This window comes from Mytilus trossulus, chromosome 6, assembly GCF_036588685.1.
Source record: "Mytilus trossulus isolate FHL-02 chromosome 6, PNRI_Mtr1.1.1.hap1, whole genome shotgun sequence".
Lineage (NCBI taxonomy): Eukaryota > Metazoa > Mollusca > Bivalvia > Mytilida > Mytilidae > Mytilus > Mytilus trossulus.
Window position 1 is genome coordinate 87,139,950 of NC_086378.1, and position 19,852 is coordinate 87,159,801.

At 30.9% G+C, this 19,852-nt stretch overlaps 2 protein-coding genes across 2 annotated transcripts in view; one reads left to right on the forward strand and one right to left on the reverse strand.

Annotated features, from left to right (window-relative positions):
* Positions 1–162: 162 nt before the first annotated feature.
* LOC134722109 (N-terminal EF-hand calcium-binding protein 1-like) lies at positions 163–17,080 on the reverse strand. Its single transcript, XM_063585629.1, has 12 exons — positions 16,953–17,080; positions 12,891–12,915; positions 10,533–10,641; positions 9,240–9,363; positions 8,791–8,927; positions 8,102–8,223; positions 7,687–7,757; positions 5,348–5,401; positions 3,407–3,516; positions 2,753–2,830; positions 1,877–1,962; positions 163–1,220 (listed from the first exon to the last, which is right to left on the reverse strand). Exons 1-12 carry the CDS (start codon positions 16,989–16,991, stop codon positions 1,195–1,197), a joined length of 981 nt encoding a protein of 326 aa, XP_063441699.1. The 5' UTR covers positions 16,992–17,080; the 3' UTR covers positions 163–1,194.
* Positions 17,081–17,153: 73 nt separating this feature from the next.
* LOC134722107 (MORN repeat-containing protein 1-like) overlaps positions 17,154–19,852 on the forward strand; it is a 40,988-nt gene continuing 38,289 nt past the window's right edge. Inside the window, exon 1 of the mRNA XM_063585621.1 lies at positions 17,154–17,294. Within this exon, the coding sequence (XP_063441691.1) occupies positions 17,213–17,294 (82 nt within the window). The 5' untranslated portion in view covers positions 17,154–17,212. The remainder of the gene's footprint in view (positions 17,295–19,852) is intronic.

Genomic DNA, 19,852 nt, shown 5'->3' on the forward strand with positions numbered 1-19,852 from the left:
CCACTACACCTAAGGTTGGCGACATGATTGCACCATCAATTGTGCAGTCTATTGATGAAAGTTCTAATTTTTACTTATTTTTGCATCCATAAGGTCTTCTTATTGGATAATATTTATTGGGGGGGGATTAAGAGAATAATGGCACCATACACAAACCGTGTATAAGTTCTAACTTTATTGCACGAAAAAAACATACATGTATACAAATATATTATAAATGTGTCCTCTATGAGTATCAAATTAATTCAATATGAACATTAACCTATCATAAGGTGCATTAAGTCGTTTGTAAATATTATGAATATATTACATACACATTTTAAAATATGTCAAATACAAATTATTTTCTTTACTATTAAATATATATAATAAGGGTGTCACAATGTGTGACAATAAATGCTTGATAACAACAGACAGATTTAATAAGTTATTTGAAATTTTGAAATTTTTAGATAATAGTCAAGTCAAACTTTTTTAAAGTGTTTTCCAGGTGCAATAAAGACTGGGGACTAAACAGTTATGGGACAAGTCTACATCTCTAACAAAACCAATAATTGACTTTAAAAACTTTAAAAGAACAAAAAAAAACATGTTCTAAACATTATTATTTAAAATAAGTCCATGGATAACAGCATTCAACAAATTAATAAATCAAGTAAAACTTCAATATTTGTCATGACTAAACTCATGAGATATCTTAAGTCGGATGACATCTTTGCTTAACTTAATCTTGCAATAAACAATTATATTTAAAGTGTCACAATTGAGACTATACTTGCTTGATTCCGGTTGTTTTATTTTATATTCAATACTTTTTCCAGTCATTTCTTAATCCTTGGACAAAAAGTCAAAAATACTCAAAATATCCCTTTCCTTCAGATAAACATTCACCACTGAATGACCCCTTCACAAGTTTATTATGATATTTGAACTGGTTTAATACTTGGGTCAACTTATAAGATCTGATGTGTTATAAAAACTGGAGACAATTTGTTCAATAACATACATAACATTTATCAAAGGTGTAAAATATAGGTATAAAACAATAAATAAGATCTAATTAACAATGGTCATACTATGTCTATAAATAACAACAGGTAAGAAATAGGCTATATACTATTAGTATTATTATAAACATGCATATCTATTATATTATGAGCTTCTTTTTCTTCTACAGCTGAGTATATCTGTCCATTAAGCATTCTTCTTCCACCAAGAAGCTGTTAAATAAATAACAATAATATAATATATATCTAAAACAAAAGTACATTTTCTTAATAGATGTAAGAAGATGTGGTATGAGTGCCAATGAGACAACTCTCGCTTGATCCAGGTCACAATTTGTAAAGGTAAACCAATATAGGTCAATGTACAGTCTTCAACACAGAGCCTTGACTCACACAGAATAAAATTTATATTTCAGTGAGGAAATTAAGATTTTTGCACATGTTGTAATACAGATATATATTTGGCTAAAATTCACTATCACATCATATAATGTTTTCTTGAAAGGTGAGATTGTCTTCTTATGTATCATACATAATATATTTTTTACTAATATCCCCACAAAATATTTATACATTCCTATGTAAAAAAAATTGGCTAAAATGTTAAAACCTAAAATAATATGAATTTCTCACAACTGAAATGAACACTATAAGACACTATTAATGGTAATTTTTTAACACAATGTACCAACTTTAATTCATATTATTAAAATCTTTCATAAAATTGAAAATACAGGGCAGATTGATCAAGTGTTTCTGTAAAGTGTAAAAGAGTAGGTATTTGCCATGGGATAGAGTAAATTGTCTCCCTCCTACTAACCAATCTGAATCCTGCCTTTAACATGAAGCATAATAATATAAAATCTCACCTGGGAAATCCAGACCCTTGTTGTTGACAGGACCATCAATATACTCTTTCATCTGAACAGAAAACTTGGTCCCATCATTATTGTATCTATAAACAAAATTATTTATTACATTAAATGTAAACTATGCTGTCACAGGGTAAAAACAACCAAAAGTTAGGATGACCACTACATGCTGCCCACTCCAATCTCAGTCAATTAGTTTTTTTGCAAATGTATTAATAACGAATATGTTTGACCAAATAACTGGCTAAATATTTCATTTTCAGTCATACTCTGTTTGCTTTAATTCACAACAGTAGTCTCCTTACAGGAAGTTATTTTGTTAAACAATATATATATATATTTCTGAATTGTAGGTTTAGAACAATGCTAAGTATTATTGAGCAATATCAGATCAAAGCATTACTTTAGAAATTACATAATATCTAAAATATGAAATATGGTGTTTTATTAAAACATGATATTAATCCTGTTACATTGCATAGAGTGTTGAAAATGCAGTATATTAATAATTCATAATGTTTGACAGTGACTCTAAATATGATTATGTGTTGTTCCAGTAAGAATTTAGTAGTCTGTTGTTTCAGTTTTTTGTGAGTCAGTGTGTTGGTGGTTGATGTTGTCCTTTGTTGGTAGTTTTCACAATTCCTTTTATCCCTCTTTTTAAATAATTTACATTTCAGATACAATGATACATAGTTCCACACAAAATCTATCAAATGTAGTTTGGACCTATACTCATGTTTTAGTCCCAGATTTTTTTTCTTCTTAGCAAAGCTATGTGGTTAAAATATACCAGTATATAAAAGGTATTGGTACATATTGTCGCATCTAGTCTTTAAGCTTTCATAATATCAACATAATTTAAATTCTTACTTCTTGAAATTTTCCTCTGAGTCCCATATTTCATACAAAGCAAATGATCCAATGTCCTTATAATATCTAACACATGTGCTACAAAGGAAAATTTATCTTAAATGGCTATCAATTATTAGTAGAAGTTTATAAAATTTGACATTTAGCTTTTGAACAAAATTACAAGTTGTTAAAACAGTACAAAAATTTGATTTTTAAACAAATCTTAATTCAATATCAAACTATTGAAAATGAATTTTGTGGCTGATAAACAGACTTAAACAAGAATGTGTCCTCAGTACACGAATGCCCCACTCGCACTATCATTTTCCATGTTCAGTGGACCGTGAAATTGGGGTAGAAACTCTAATTTGGCATTAAAATTAGAAAGATCATATCATAGGGAACATGTGTACAAAGTTTGAAGTCGATTGGACTTCAACTTCCTCAAAAACTACCTAGAGCAAAAACTTTAACCTGGAGCGGGACAGATGGACGAACATAATCCCCCTCTACTATCGTAGGTAGGGCATAAAAATGATTGGTCAGACATTAAATTGAGGCAAGTGTAGGTAAAATTGTAAAAATAAAAGTTACAAAAAATACATAAGTCCAGGATTAAAGAGATATTCAGTTATTTACAGAAATTATAAATTTTATAAACCAGATTTTTACCTAAGACAGCCCTCTGCATTATTAGCGCCCTCTATATAAGTTCTCATAGCCTTTCTGAACACCTCTTTACTATCTCCTTTAATATTTGTCTCAAATTCCACCAAGTAATACTGTAATCAAAAATAAGAATTATCTCCTCTTGAATTATGGCAAATGTAATAGTGTAATCAAAAATATCAATTATTTCCTCTTGAATTATGGCAAATGTTATACTATAATCAAAAATATCAATTATCTCCCATTGAAATATGGCAAATGTAATACTGTAATAATAAAAAAAATCAATTATCTCCCCTTGAATTATGGCAAGCATAATACTGCAATCAGAAATATCAATTATCTTCCCTAAAATTGTGGCAAATGTAATACTATAATCAAAAATATCAATTATCTCCTCTTGAATTATAGCAAATGTAATAGTGTAATCAGAAATATCAATTATCTCACCTAAAATTGTGGCAAATGTAATACTGTAATCAAAAATATCAATTAACTCCTCTTGAATTATGGAAAATGTAATAGTGTAATCAGAAATATCAATTATCTCCCCTTGAAATATGGCAAATGTAATACAGGATTCAGAAATTTCAATTATCTGCCCAAAAATTGTGGCAAATGTAATAGTGTAATAAAAATATCATTTATCTCCCCTTGAAATATGGAAAATTAATGTAATACTGTAATCAAAAATATCAAGTATCTCCTCTTGAATTATGGCAAATGTAATAGTGTAATAAAAAAAAATTCAATTATCTCCCCTTGAAATATGGCAAATGTAAAAGTGTAATAAAAACAAGAGGCTGTCACAATGACAGCAAACCAGATTTATTAACATTTTTTTGTGTCCTGGCAATATCACAAGAACCATTACTGATGAATGGTGAAAGTGAAAATCCTCATTATTAAACTTGACTTCTATTTTGTCATCAGTAACAAAATATTAAAATTTCAAAAGCTTAAGTTGATGGTTCATGAGAAAATGCACGGACACAACTGGAAACACCATTTTTCAATCTTTCAAGAACCATAACTCCTGAACGGTAAAAGTCAAAATCGTCATTATTGAACTTGACCTCCATTTTGTACTCAGTAACAACATATTAAAATTTGGGTAGCTTTGGTAGAACAGTTCATGAGTAAATGCACGGACACGACTGAAAACTCCATTTTTCAATCTTTCAAGAACCATAACTCCTGAACGATAAAAGTCAAAATCGCCATTATTATAACTTGACCTTTATTAAGTTGTCAGTAACAAAATATTAAAATTTTAAAAGCTTTGGTTGAACTGTTCATGAGTATTTGCACAGACATTTTATTGCCTCCCACCGGACTGACCGACTGCCCGGTCCCCCGCCGTACATCCCCAAATCAATAACCGACATTTTTGTCCCAAAAATCCGGTTAAAAATCAATAATCCATAGTCGGATCACTATCCCATGTCGAGCTTTCTGCATCAAAAGTTGCAGGCTCGACAAAAATATCAAGTTTCTCCCTTTAAAATATGACAAATGTAATACTGTAATGGAAAATAAATATCATCTCCCCTTGAAATATGGCAAATGTTATAGTGTAATCAAAAATATATATTATCTCCCCTTGAATTATGGCAAATGGATTTTTTTTTTCTCTCCTCTTATATTTTTTCTCTACCTTATTATAGGTCTTGAAGAAATATCAAAAGCTTGTACACATTCCTTGATGATACAATATCAGAAATGTATTTCTTTTTTAAACCTATCTTGATTGAAATACTTGTTTCTCTTATATATTTTTATTCTTCCTTGGGTATATCTATTAACTCAGCCAAACTAAGAAAATAGGTAATAAGTAAAAGATAAAAACTTAAATTTTCATTCAGTGTAATTGAAAATAAACCCTAACAGTAAAGCCATAATAAAAGTAGAGATCATCAATTGTCCTTATTATTTAGTTCTTACCTTATCTGAAGCCAAAGCTTCTAGATCTTCATCCACAAAGCCATCAGTGTTTACCTGAATAAGTGTTAATAAATTGTTTATTTCTATTATATTTTTGAAATATTGCATGCAAAATTCCAAATCTATAAATTGAAAGTTCCATGATTTAAATAAACATTACATCATGTAAAAAACTAAAAGAAAACAGCATCAGTTTCAATGTATTTGATAGAAGACAGTAGTGTACTGATATATATCTACAAAACTATTCTTTACTTTTGCCTCCATTTGACAGGTATTCAAAATTACTGTTTAAACACTGTAACACTATCTTAACCAGATGCTCCGCAGGGCGTAGCTTTATACGACCGCAGAGGTTGAACCCTGAACGGTTGGGGCAAGTATGGACATAACATTCAAGCTGGATTCAGCTCTAAATTTGGATTGTGATTAAATAGTTGACACAGCATAGGTTTCTGACACAGAATGAATGTGTTCTAATGAAATTAAAATTTTTGTTTTCTCTAAGGGCAATTCACTATGCTGTTGAATATTATTCCTCTCAAAAAAATGTTTGAAGAAATTTTCTTTTTATTTATGAAATTTCAAATGAGAAAATTGAACCCAATTTTTTTAATCACATCCCCTTTCCCTTATTCCAAAACTAATCTCAATTAAAATTTCTAATGGAGTTTGCAACAATTACTACTTAACTGCTTGTTATCACTGAATGGTAAAGATTATTTTAATTTATCAGTTGGTAGTAAAAAGTGAATATACATTGTATATTGTATATATATAACTAAGATTTAAGTTGATTCTGGACAAAGAAAGATAACTCCAAATAAAAAAAAATCTTACAATTAGATATTTCTTGCTTACTATTCTGGACAAAGAAAGATAACTCTAATTAAAAACAAAATTGCTATTTCACAATATTTTGCAATAAGATATTTCTTGCCATTGTGCAATACTGTGCAATTGAAAAGACTTGCTATTGCACAAAACTTAATATAATAATTTTAGATCCTGATTTGGACCAACTTGAAAACTGGGCCCATAATCAAAAATCTAAGTACATGTTTGGATTCAGCATATCAAAGAACCCCAAGATTTCAATTTTTGTTAAAATCAAACTAAGTTTAATTTTGTACCCTTTGGACTTTAATGTAGACCAATTTGAAAACAAGACCAAAAATGAGGAATCTACATACACAGTTAGATTTGGCATATCAAAGAACCCCATTTATTCAATTTTTGATGAAATCAAACAAAGTTTAATTTTGGACCCCGATTTGGACCAACTTGAAAACTGGGCCGATAATCAAGAATCTTAAGTACATTTTTAGATTCAGCATATCAAAGAACCCAACCGATTAATTTTTTGTCAAAATCAAACAAAGACCCTTTGGACCTTAATGTAGACCAATTTGATATCGGGACCAAAAGTTAAAAATCTACATACACAGTTAGATTCGGCATATCAAAGAACCCCAATTATTCAATTTTGATGAAATCAAACAAAGTTTAATTTTGAACCCTTTGGGCCCCTTATTCCTAAACTGTTGGGACCAAAACTCCCAAAATCATTACCAACCTTCCTTTTATGGTCATAAACCTTGTGTTTAAATTTCATAGATTTCTATTTACTTATACTAAAGTTATGGTGCAAAAACCAAGAAAAATGCTTATTTGGGTCCCTTTTTGGCCCCTAATTCCTAAACTGTTAGGACTTAAACTCCCAAAATCAATACCAACCTTCCTTTTGTGGTCATAAACAATGTGTTTAAATTTCATTATTTTCTATTTACTTAAACTAAAGTTATTGTGCGAAAACCAAGAATAATGCTTATTTGGGCCCTTTTTTGGCCCCTTATTCCTAAACTGTTGAAACCAAAACTCCCAAAATCAATCCCAACCTTTCTTTTGTGGTCATAAACCTTGTGTCAAGATTTCATAGATTTCTATTAACTTAAACTAAAGTTATAGTGCGAAAACCAAGAAAATGCTTATTTGGGCCCTTTTAGGCCCCTAATTCCTAAAATGTTGGGACCAAAACTCCCCAAATCAATACCAACCTTCCTTTTGTGGTCATAAACCTTGTTATAAAATTTTATAGATTTATATTCACTTTTACTAAAGTTAGAGTGCGAAAACTAAAAGTATTCGGACGACGACGACGACGATGACGACGACGACGACGACGACGCCAACGTGATAGCAATATACGACGAAATTTTTTTCAAAATTTGCGGTCGTATAAAAATGGTATTTCATGTTCACTAGTATATTCTTCATAACATCAGTAAATATTAAATTTTAAAAAAATCCTGTTTTTGTAGAATTCTGAGATTACTTACACCATGTTCTAGTCTGTCAAGTAAAGTAGAAAGTCTGTCCACCTGGGCAGTCAAGGTTGTTGACATTGTTCCTACAAAGAAAATAGAGAAACTAAAATAGGATATTGTACGATATTTGATTAAAGACATCATGGATAACATATGATTCGTACACCTGGATAACACAGTTTTTCAGAATATTTTTGTCGAATTTTTGTACTAACCACACAATTCAATCATGCATAAAGCATGTTTGATAACAGTTGAGTTCATCCACAATATATCTCCCTTTTTCCTCTCAACACCAAACATAAAGGCCACAATAGTGCTAGGTATAAAGCTAAAAATCAATGCTGTATTTAGTTAGTTACTACCAGAAACTTAGTTAAAAACAAATATTTGGAGAGTAAATTTTTGCAATAGGACTTTCATTTACCATCAAAAATACTGTTTTGTGACTGGTTACTGGCTTGACGTTTAGCACGTCTTCCCACACGTCCTGGTGTTATATCAGATTTCTTCAGGACATCAGATGCTTCAACTGGTTTAGTATCACCACTACAATTAAACAAATGAGTTTGAGATTTAAAGTTTCTTATCTGCATTGTTACAATAAATCTTTGTACATGTATATGTAAAATTTACAGACATATATGCATGTATAATGAGTTCATTTATTTTCAGTGTAAATTTATACCTGGAAACCATCATTACTGGAGTCAATGCATCAGAAACACTAGGGAATGTTTAATGACCTTCACTACTCATTAGGGTCTTGCACTGTCGGTGCATCAGACATGAACAAAGATATTGAATGCAAACAAAATGTCAGCATAATGGGGAAAAAATGTCAGTTTTCTCTGCATTAGTGCAAAAAAATGTCAGTTTTCTCTGCATTAGTGCAAAAAAAAATGTATTGACACTAACTTTATCATAACAATATATGCAAATTATGTTTCTCCAGAGGAAAAAAAATCTGATATGAAATATGATTTTTTTTCAATTATACTAGATGGCATTTATAGGTCTATCAGACTTAAAAAATAAGGTTTATGAAGTTTTATAAAAACCAAAGACAAAGGACCTTTACATTCCCAACCCTTGGTTCTACGGATTATCACATACCTTTCTTCCTTAGCTAGTTCATCCATTCCTTCTGATGCAGATTCTAGAGGTAACTGCAATGCTGACACCTGATTGGTCACTTCCTTCATTAGAAAACGTTTAATGAACTTATTCATCCTGGTCTCTGCTGGATATGTCTGTTGACAAGAAAAGTGAAAATATATATCATTCAGTGACCTCCCTAGACTGATTCACTATGAACACAATTTAATTGTATAGCTAAATAAAGAAAACAGACATTTCTTTCTGAATGCCTAATGACTGTTTTCAGTCAGAACTCAGATTCCGATAAGTTTGATTAATTTGAACTTTGAAAGTCAAAACATTTTGTGTTATGAGTTATCTCCCATTATTGCTTACAAAAAACTGACTTCTATAAATCAAATGACATTCCATACTTTTTTCCTCTCATAAAAAAAATAATTCGAATTTTAAATCAAATAACTTACCTTTGATGTAGTATGTAAAGCAGTATTAATCTTGGCATGAAGGTCCTCCACCACATCATATATCTGTTTAAATTCTCCCAAATGTTGGGAGAAAAACTGACATAACTCACCAGGATCTATGTAACTGAAAAGAAATTACTTTTAACTGTGAACAGATACAGTTTCACATTCAAAACAAATCATGTAAATCATTAACTTGGCTAGCTATGGGGTCATTTGATTTCCAATTTGTTAAGAGTCCACTAGACCAGAATATTAAATGATTTAACAAAAATAGTATGTCACTGATTTATAATTGTCTGTATTGAATAGCAATAAAAGTGCTTTTTGTATTGCTGTCATTGAACTGATTTGGTGTCCAGGGTTTCCCCTGGGTCAATTATTTTTTTCGCCACCTCTTTCGCCAAAACAATATATTTTTCGCCACTTTATAATTTTTTTCGCCAAGTAACACAAATATATATATTTTTTTTAATTTTCCTTTTTTTCCAGCCCCTCCCCTAAATAAGAAGTGGTTTTTTTTATAACAAAACGAAGCATCTTATCACTTGTAATTGATCCCTCATGTAAGGTGTAGTCATTACATTTAAGGCTTGCTCTTATGCCAACCTTTTGAATAGATTTCTTCATAACGAGTTTTCTTTTCTAGACCATCTTAAATAAGTAAAACTATATGCTTGAAACACGTGTCACTGAAACGACTTTGAAATACCCACTCAAATCAAAGATCTAAATGAAAGTTATATGATAAAGTTTTAAATCAGAGACCTTTCTTGCTTTTGCACATTTTTCGTCATAACAACAATTTTTTTTTCTGGACTTTCATTAAAAGAAGGAGAGGAAGCCTAAAAAATTGCTTCAAACACGTGCGTCGCAAAGTGGTTAATAAAATCCCTATTGTGACATGTGACAGAAGCCATTTAACCCTATCATTTTGTCATATCATACAATCTCAACACCTTTATTAATTAGTCCTTTGATGTCGATAGCTATGAATGCAATCAGCTGATTATTGATTTTCTGTCATATCTTAACGAGTTCAAGGTGAATTCCGAGTATTGTTTGATCGGTAAAGTCAGAGAAACCCGAAAAAAGTAAATAAACAAATGGGTAAAAATAAATCATTGTATATATTTCTTTCGCCAAATTCTTTTGCCAATGACGAATTTTAATCGCCAAAATTATGATTTTTTCGCAAATTGCAAAAATGGCGACCGCCATCGGAAACCCTGTTGGTGTCATTGATGGATATATATTCTTTCTTTTTCTTTGAAATATGTTTACATAACTTACTTGGTTTTATGTGTGTCAATCTGCTTGAACAAAGTTTCCAATTCATCTTTCCCCATGACACCATCAGCAAAGAAGGAGACAAACTCCTCCCATGATATCTGTCCATTATCTATAACAACCAATCAGATCAATGAATTAAAAGAATTCACATGATGGTAGACTGATTTACAACCAATCAGATCAATGAAACAAATCGCTTTACATGATAGTAGACTGATTTACTTCAATCAGACAGTGTTCTATCATTGGCAAAAAAAAATAATGTTTAGTTCTCTACCATTACCTGTCTTTCAAACTCTTTTTATTGTTTATATATGTAGGACTCTAAAGTGCAATGGTACTCTAAAGTGCAATGGTCACGCTAAAGTGCGATGGTTTACGCTAAAATACAATGGTGTATCACGCCAAAGTGCTATGGCTGTTTGTTCGCTAAAATACGATGGTTTGTCACGCTAAATTGCAATGACCTAAGGTAGTAATACACAGTTAAAAGTTTAGTTTTGTATTATGGCCCCTGTGAAATTTTATCATATGAAAGTTTTTGTACAATAAAATTGATTTTTAGATAATTGAAGAATAATATAGCCTACTTAGGGGGTTTATATGAACATTTAGAATGTTTTAAGCATGTCTTATAGGCCATTTATCTATCAGTATAAAAATCTGTATATCCTGTATATGATTTTTTTTTAAATTTTGGCTTGGTATCAAATATTTTGATAATTGGCGTAACTTGCCGTTCACACAGTCTATCACTAATGTGAACATCTCCCCTGAAAGTCGTCATTGTAAATTAGAAATACGAAATTTGTTCATCATGTTCATTGTTTGACATTTATTTGTTTAAAAAAAAATCTTAATTTAAATGAGAGGGAAATGCAATGATCTCCGAGCTTTCTCCTTTTTCGCAGCGAGTACAAATAAAATGTACAAACTAATGTTTTAGCGGACAATATATGATTTACGCATGAAAAAATGTACCTTTATTTTACAGTGAAATCAACAATGTTTTACTGAGGATCGCAAAGTAAAGTGCAACATAAACAATGATTTTAATGTATCAATAAGCTTAAGTAGTATGTACCCTTCTGTTGACTCGATGCTAAACATATAGAAATTTTATAGAAAATCCACAGCCTTTATCCTTGCACTCTCATATTTAGCAATTTGATGACTGGTAGATTTAGGTTTATTACATGCAGTGATAGCATTGAATTCCTTAAAACAAGTGTATTAATGTAGTTAATATCGGTTAAGACAAATAAAAATATGGACGCAATCAAGTACACTTTTTAGGGTTTCTCGACTTTAGTGACTCAGCACAAGGTATTTTGAAATTTACTGGTTGGTTTGAACTTTTTGTTATAAACCTTAATAGAAACAAGATAAAAGATACTTATGCCTTTTAAGTTATTAATCAAATATTCTACAATTTTCTTTCTGCATGTTCATGTTTTGTGTTTGTATAAAAGACTGTTCATGTCATAATCCAATTCATAGTATGTTTATTACGTCTTTACTTTTGCGGACAATCACACTTTAGCGTATGGAGGCATCGCACTTTAGCACAGAACATCGCACTTTAGCGTGACCATCGTACTTTAGCGTCCCCATTGCACTTTAGAGTCCGACATATATATAATTGTATATGACCTTTTCAGTACCGGTATAATGGACGTAATCAGAAATGGTACATGTACATTGCATTTGTCTTTCTTTAATTACAGATAGTCCAGTTGATGTGATTACAGAACTTTAAAATTTTACAATGGTCTAGTTCTCTATGAATGCATACCATTGAACTCTTTTAATAATGAAGTATCCATGCAAAAGCCAACATTAAACATGAGAATGATGGCCGGTCTCTATTACTGTGGATTCATTTCTTCATGTGGAATACAAATTTCCATGGATTTTTGGGTTATAGATAACCATCAATTTAAATATTCAGCTTAGTACAGATTTTCTATAGGCTTGCACACTTTTACAAAACCACCAAAACAAGTATCACTGTAACAACCCATGAAATTTGGTACCCACGAAAAAATCTATGGTATTCTAAATGTAAATATAATGTATAATAGACTCAATTTTTACAAAAAAAATTGTAATAAAATTGATTAATCTAATTGTGTATTGCTAATACAAGCTTTTTATATAATGATGTTAATGACTGCTGACTTATTAGGAATTCTAATTATGTTCTTTAAATATTTCACACACCTTACAATCAGCAAGGCAATTGTTATACACAATTCACACTACGGTGAAGGTATGAAAATTCTGAGCAATTAATTATAAAAAAAAATACCACTTTAATTTCATATTTTCAAGTATTAGATTGTAACCTTTACTTACCTTTTTTGTCTGCCCTTCGAAACACCTGATAAAAAAAAGAAAAAAAATGTTTATTATATTTGTAATATAGCTCAACTATCCTTAGATTGTAACTTTCCAAATAGACTACCCAAACCTAACTTAAGTCTACTATATCAAAACACTATCATTTTCTACTTAATATTCAATGGACCTTGAAAACAGCAAACAATTGGCCGATATGTTTTCCATAATGCAAAGAGAACTCAGCTTGAGCTTTCTCGTAAAAATCTGGTGATTGCAATAGGCATGGATCTGTCATTATTATCTAATTGTACATGTTGTACAATTGCTCAATATCCATGCTTCTTTGTTGATTGTTTACTAGGTGACAATAGGTGAACTATAGCTTCAAACTTGACAATTACATGTTATTAGTTGCTGTTTTTTCTCATTTTAACAGACAGAGAGAAGAAATGCTTAAAAATTATAAAATCCTCCACAAACGACTAAGTTTATGATATATACCGTATATATGCATTGGTTCAAGAATTAGATGGACATTATTTTTCACCAGTCACTCGTTTCATATGACCTTAAATTAAAAAGACCCTATTATCTGGAAAATGTGTACTAAGCTTCATGTTGATTAAACTCCAACTTCATCAAAAACTACTTTGACCAAAAACTGAAATCTCTGCACTCACTATTATTTTCTATGATCATTGATGATCAGTTCACCATGAAATTATGGCAAAAAAACTCTAATTTGGCATTAAAATTATGAAGATCATATTATAGGAAACATGTGTACTAAGCTTCAAGTTGATTGCACTTCAACTTCATCCAAATCTACCTCGACTGAAAACTTTAACCTGAAGCATGACAGAAAGAGGAAAGGAAGAGAGGACGACAAATAGACACACAGACATAAAAAGAAAATATGTGTTTGTTAATCGTATTTGTAATAAAAATCTGAATGTCTAAAAGATATATCTATACCATTATAATAACTTACCTGTACCAGTAAATAAAATAGACTTGTTTCAGTTTTTGATATTTGAATTTGGCTAGATACTTGGTCTTCTTTTATTTGCTGCTGTGGTATTTCAATTAGGACAGGGATAAAATACAGTTTGCATTTTGTCAAATTCAAATTCTAAAATTTTAGAATAGTACAAGACAACTATACTTATATAGGTATACAACTTGTGCAATTTAATCCTTTGTCAGTATTTCACTTTTAATCAACCAGGCTTGTGTCTTAAACTAGCTAGTTGATCACCAGGTAATTGCCTATTATCTTTAATTTATTGTTGTATAAACAGTCTAATCCTATACATATCAGGCAAACAGCGTTTTGCATTTGCGCCGATCTGCATTTCATTTGCGCCGATTTTTTTTTTCATTTGCGCCGATTTTTTTACAGGTAAATAACAGGTAAATTACAGGTGAAATGATATAAGAAGATGTGGTATGAGTGCCAATGAGACACCTCTCCATCCCAATAATGTTATTTTCATTGATCATTAAAGACCTCCTCTGTTAGCCAGTTGTACATGTGTTATGAATTGTCAATCAAAACATGTATATAACTGTTGTCTCCTGCTTAAAATCAAGAAGTAAAAAACCTAAGATAAAAGCACTTTCTTTATACTAAAATGACGAATTAAAAATATATGTAGCAGCATTCAAATCCATAAAAATGGAATTCATTCAAATCAAAAATCTGTTCTTGCCGAGTATGTATAGGCAACACATCTAATATATTCCTTTCTTGTGATTTCGTCTCTTCTATATTTGGCAAAATTGTCGATAACAACGGCCATCTTTTCTTTGTCTGGCATACGTACTGGTGGGGGCATTTCTAGAGTTCGCATTTTCTCACAAGGAAGCTATTAAAACAAGAGTTCCAAATGGTGAAGTTGAAATCATCCCTTCTTTAATTTATGGAAGCCATCACGAATTGGTTGACCGTTATGGAATGTGTACTTGGACGATGTATAAGAATGTATGACATTTGTCATCCGAAGGAGCATCAGACAATGTCAACTGTGAAGCAGTCATCGATTTCATTTAGGGAAAGGAATGGTAACCCGAAACATTGGGATAGCCATTTACCAATTGCAATGTCACTTGATTTGTCTTTATACTCTGTGCTCAGCCAATGTTAAAGTATGAACTTACCTGTAACTTACTTGTAAATCCAATTAAGAAAAAATATAAAATCGGCGCAAATGAAAAATTTGAAATCGGCGCAAATGAAAAATTTGAAATCGGCGCAAATGAAAGAATGAAAATTTTCAAAATCGGCGCAAATGTCATACGCCCCAGGCAAATTTTACCCATTTTACCATTTGACACAAAATCAATGACAGGAAACTTCTGTTTTTCTCTGACTTTTCCTATATCAAATCCAAGTTTCTCTGACCCTTTCTCTGTCCATATCGTTTTTGTAAACAAAAATCTGTACTGAAAATTTTATAAGGTTGACATTTTCAAAAAGCAGAAGATTTCAATTTTAAACTGGAGGGAAGGAAGAGGGTCTGAAAAGCAGGAGATTTTTACCTTCAACTCATATTATAATATATAGTTATATGGGGACGAAGTCCCCAATAACTGTAACAAAATCAATATAAAAAAAAATCAGGAAAATTCATTGTACTAATGAACTCAAAATCGTTCAATCTTTTTGATGTCATGTTATGAATTCCCGCATCTGCACAGAAATCTACAATGTACTTCCTTTTTCCGGTCTCGTTTGTATGAAACTTTGAGTAAAATATATATTAATCAGTCTAGTATAAAATAGGAAGGAATGCAATTCCAATTTCATTTTTAATAATTCCTTGATATGAAAAAAAACGTAACGTTACCTGATGATAGCTTTTCTTTGTTTACATTGCATATGACCTCATAACTTAAATAACGTCCCAACTTAAATTCCTAACAACAGAACCAAAATCGGAAACATTACGGTATTTCTGTTTACTTTTTTAACAAATATTTAAGTTACAAAAAAATAATTCATACAGACTTCATCCCCATTTACAGGAAATGCCTGCCTCATATGAGGGTTACAAACGTCTCAGGTACGACCTAGTTACAAATGTAGTTTTAAAAGAACCGATTCTGAATGACCTAGTTACAAATGTAGTTACGAACCGATTAGGTATGAAACTACCATTTTACTAAACAACCTTATAAAACATAAGTATGCAATTGCAACATCTATTATGAAAATGAAAAGCTGTAATCCAATAACTTATTCAGGATTAAAATGTATTTGCCAGTCCTGTTCCCATTAAAAACAAATAAACAGGTCAGGAATAACCACCAATTGGTGGATTACACCTCAATTGACGTATAATCCACCAATTGAGGTATATTGGTATAGACCAATTGACGTATAATGCATTTTTTTGGTAATAAAATGCTAGTGTGAGAAAGGAGCATGATTTTGCAACTTGCAACCTATTTTATGACCCTTATTGGGTCCTCCAAAAGTTTTAGTTTAGTCAAAGCCTGCTGCATCTCTTGAGAATGCATGAGTACAACAATTCTTTTGTTGAAACATTTGTACTATTGACCATGATTGACTCTTTATCATGAAAGTCAAGTATTAACAAAGAGCTCCATTCACCTGTTTGAGTTGTACTCATGATCACATGACTGCAGACAGTAATGATGTCCATTGAAAGGTGATTACAGGTAAATTTGCCAATCAAGAATTGACAAGATAACAATAGAAGAAGCTGGAAATACAATTTTTGATTAAATGCAATATGTTATGTCACTATACTAAACTAGGAATGTTTGACAAGTTTTCATACCATAATATGGTTTTAAGAAAACAATGCTCCATTTTAGTAGAATAATTTGTTTTGAAAAACAAACAATTATACACCAATTGGTCTATACCATTATACCTCAATTGGTGGATTATACGTCAATTGAGGTATAATCCACCAATTGGTGGTTATTCCTGATAAAAGTAAACAATAATAAATGACATTATTTTTTGGTCCTATTATTTCTTTCTTCTGTTAGTATTACTCGGCATGAACTTATCAAAGGCGTTATAAATTTAAGATAAATTCATACATCAAGAAATATTGAGCTTTGATTTGCCTGACTAGCCATCTTCTATTTTCTTGAATTTCTTCTGAAAGGGCTGATCAACGTCAAGGGGAGCGAAACGACTACAAGGCCAATCTTTTCAGATATGTCCAAATACCATTTATTTATTTTATTATTATACGGTATTCAGATATACCACTTTAAGTTTCTCGGAACGTATTGGATCCTTCTTACAGCCAGATGATGACGATTGTATTCCGAGTAGTGTTGTCAAAGAAAACAACATGGCGACACATGTACCACCAGCACGAGCACTTTTTAGAAGTCATACATATTTTGGAGAAAAGCACAAAGCACTTAGAAATGGTTTGTTAATACAAGCTTGTCGACTTATAACATATTTGTCTATCAGTTTGGTTAAACGTACCAACACTTTTCATACTCGACATGGCCCGTCATGCCCATGGGCTTTAATTTTTAAATTATCATCGTTTATATTATTCATAAAAAGAAAACTTTTGTCAATCATTGTGACCATAATTACGTTTATTCATAAATATATTTGATTGTTCTGCTCAGATCATTTGCATTATATATTGTTAACTTGGCAATGCTCTGATTCATGTACAAGCACCTTACTATTTGAGCTAAAATGTACCCCAAGTCCCTTAAATTGTTGTTTTGCCTGGTTTGTAAAATATGTTTTACCTTGTACTTACTTTATTCTACATTTATATACACTTTATCGCTATTAATTTAACTGCCAATAGGTCATTTCTGGAATCATGTCTTTCACCGGAAAATTTCATCATTTGGCACGCCTTTATGGCGTCATTTACGTGACAGAAGGCATGCCCTGCTCTATTTAAAGTTTCCAGCACATTTATAATCGTCATTCTGTAGGGTAGTAACGAAATAATTAATGTTATGTAAGTACATAACCATGATTGCCTTATGACTGAGGGAGGGTAGCCATCCTTTTAGATTTAAATATATCCCAAATATTTATTGCAGTATAAAATAAAACTTTTTCACCTGTTTCCTCAACATGTGTTGGAAATTTCAGAATTCTATACTGTTTCCATATTAAGTTAAGTTCAAGTGTGTATGAAAAAGAAGATGTGGTATGATTGTGGTAGTCAATGAGACAACTGTCAACAAGAGACCAAAATGACGCAGACATTAACAACGAGAAAACTATTGGCCTTATTTATATTATAGAATGAATGAAAAACAAATGTGTGGTATATTTTCCAGCCAGCTGCCAAGTTTTGCAGATTCCCAACTAGTGACCAGGGTTTTTAGCACAAGCTTGAATTATTGTTATTGAATATTTATTCAAAAGGCAAAAGTATAAGGGTAATGAATTCAATGACAACGATTAACAAATCAACATAGCTGTCTAACGTTAGTCACTTTATTTGGTCTTTTAATCCAAAATAAAAGAGATAATTAAATTTCATCTAATTAATGCTTATTTTTGGATGCATTTATATGAGATTCGAGCTTGGTAAGTTGATTATCACCAAAGATTAAAAAGTTATTTGAATTGCACTTTCTTTTTTCGTTGTTTTTTTTAATTGTATTCCAATTTTTGGACCAAATCATAAGAAAACGTAAGAATAGACTGATTATGGTTCATTATTTATACATGTGATAAGTGTTGTAGTAAACTACTCATTGAAAGGATTGTGTAAGTTTATGTTTTGATAAACTATTTGTTGTGTTTACAATTAAAGGGTAAATGGATTATAGAAATGACAGCTACAAATGTAATCTTTGACGGTTGATTGATCTCAGTGAAAGACAGATTACCCTAGGCCTGCTGTGACAAATTATTATGAGATTTAACTGTAATTTTAGTTTTAAAAACCTTTTAATGCAATAATAATCTGTTATAATGCATTGGGTCAAACAAAGGTGGAATTATACACTTGTATGTAGCTATATAGCTAAGCTTCAATAAATGAGAAAATCTTACCAATTAAAAGTTGAGAGTTGTTTCCCTTTGCATTGTTTTTTCTCTCACATAAGTTTATTTTTACTTTTGACAATAAAACATTTAACCCATTCATTTTACAAATTAACCCCTGGCAATTCTTGAATGAATTCAATGATAACTTTTAAAATTTTGAAAATAGTAAATCTACTACAAATGTATGTTGGTACATTTTTGTAATGTTAATAATAAATATTTTGCCTATTTTTTTATCTGATTATTTTAGATTTTGTTGATGAGATCAGCATATAGTGTAGGCAAATGTAGAATAAAACACAGGAAATATAATGCAAAGATGTTTTTTTTTTTTTAACCATTTGTATATTTCTATATACATTTTTATACATGTATGCATTTTAATCGCTATTGTGTGAAATTTCCCTTTGATCTTAATGACTGATAATTTCCTTTCTCAGCCGAGTAGAGTGATACAATGTATGCAAAATTATCGCTTAAAACTAATGCCACACATGCTTGTTGTCAATGAAATTAATGATACATGTATCATATAGGTAAAATAACAACAAACAGATTATCAATATTGGTCTTCAGACTTCTAAACTCAGTACTAGGCTCTAGCGAGAAAATCAATCTTGTTGAGATCACCAACAATAATCTATGAACACAAGAACAAAGCCAAGCTAGAAAAGAAAACACCATCTAAATTGTTCTCAGTGTCTATACATTTTGTAAGAATAGAAGACATGGGTCTGTTCTTCTGTCTGCTAGTACATTGTAGTATACCAGTACTACATGATGTAGGTCTGAACATTTGAGGTTGTCCTGTTAAAAATGTCTGTTGACAAACCAACAGTCATCTTTTTTTGTTTGATTCTTTCAAAAATTTATTAGTACAAATACTTATTTGGATTCAGAGCTCATTACTAAATTTTACTTCCCATCATAGTTTTTGTGCTTTTTTTAT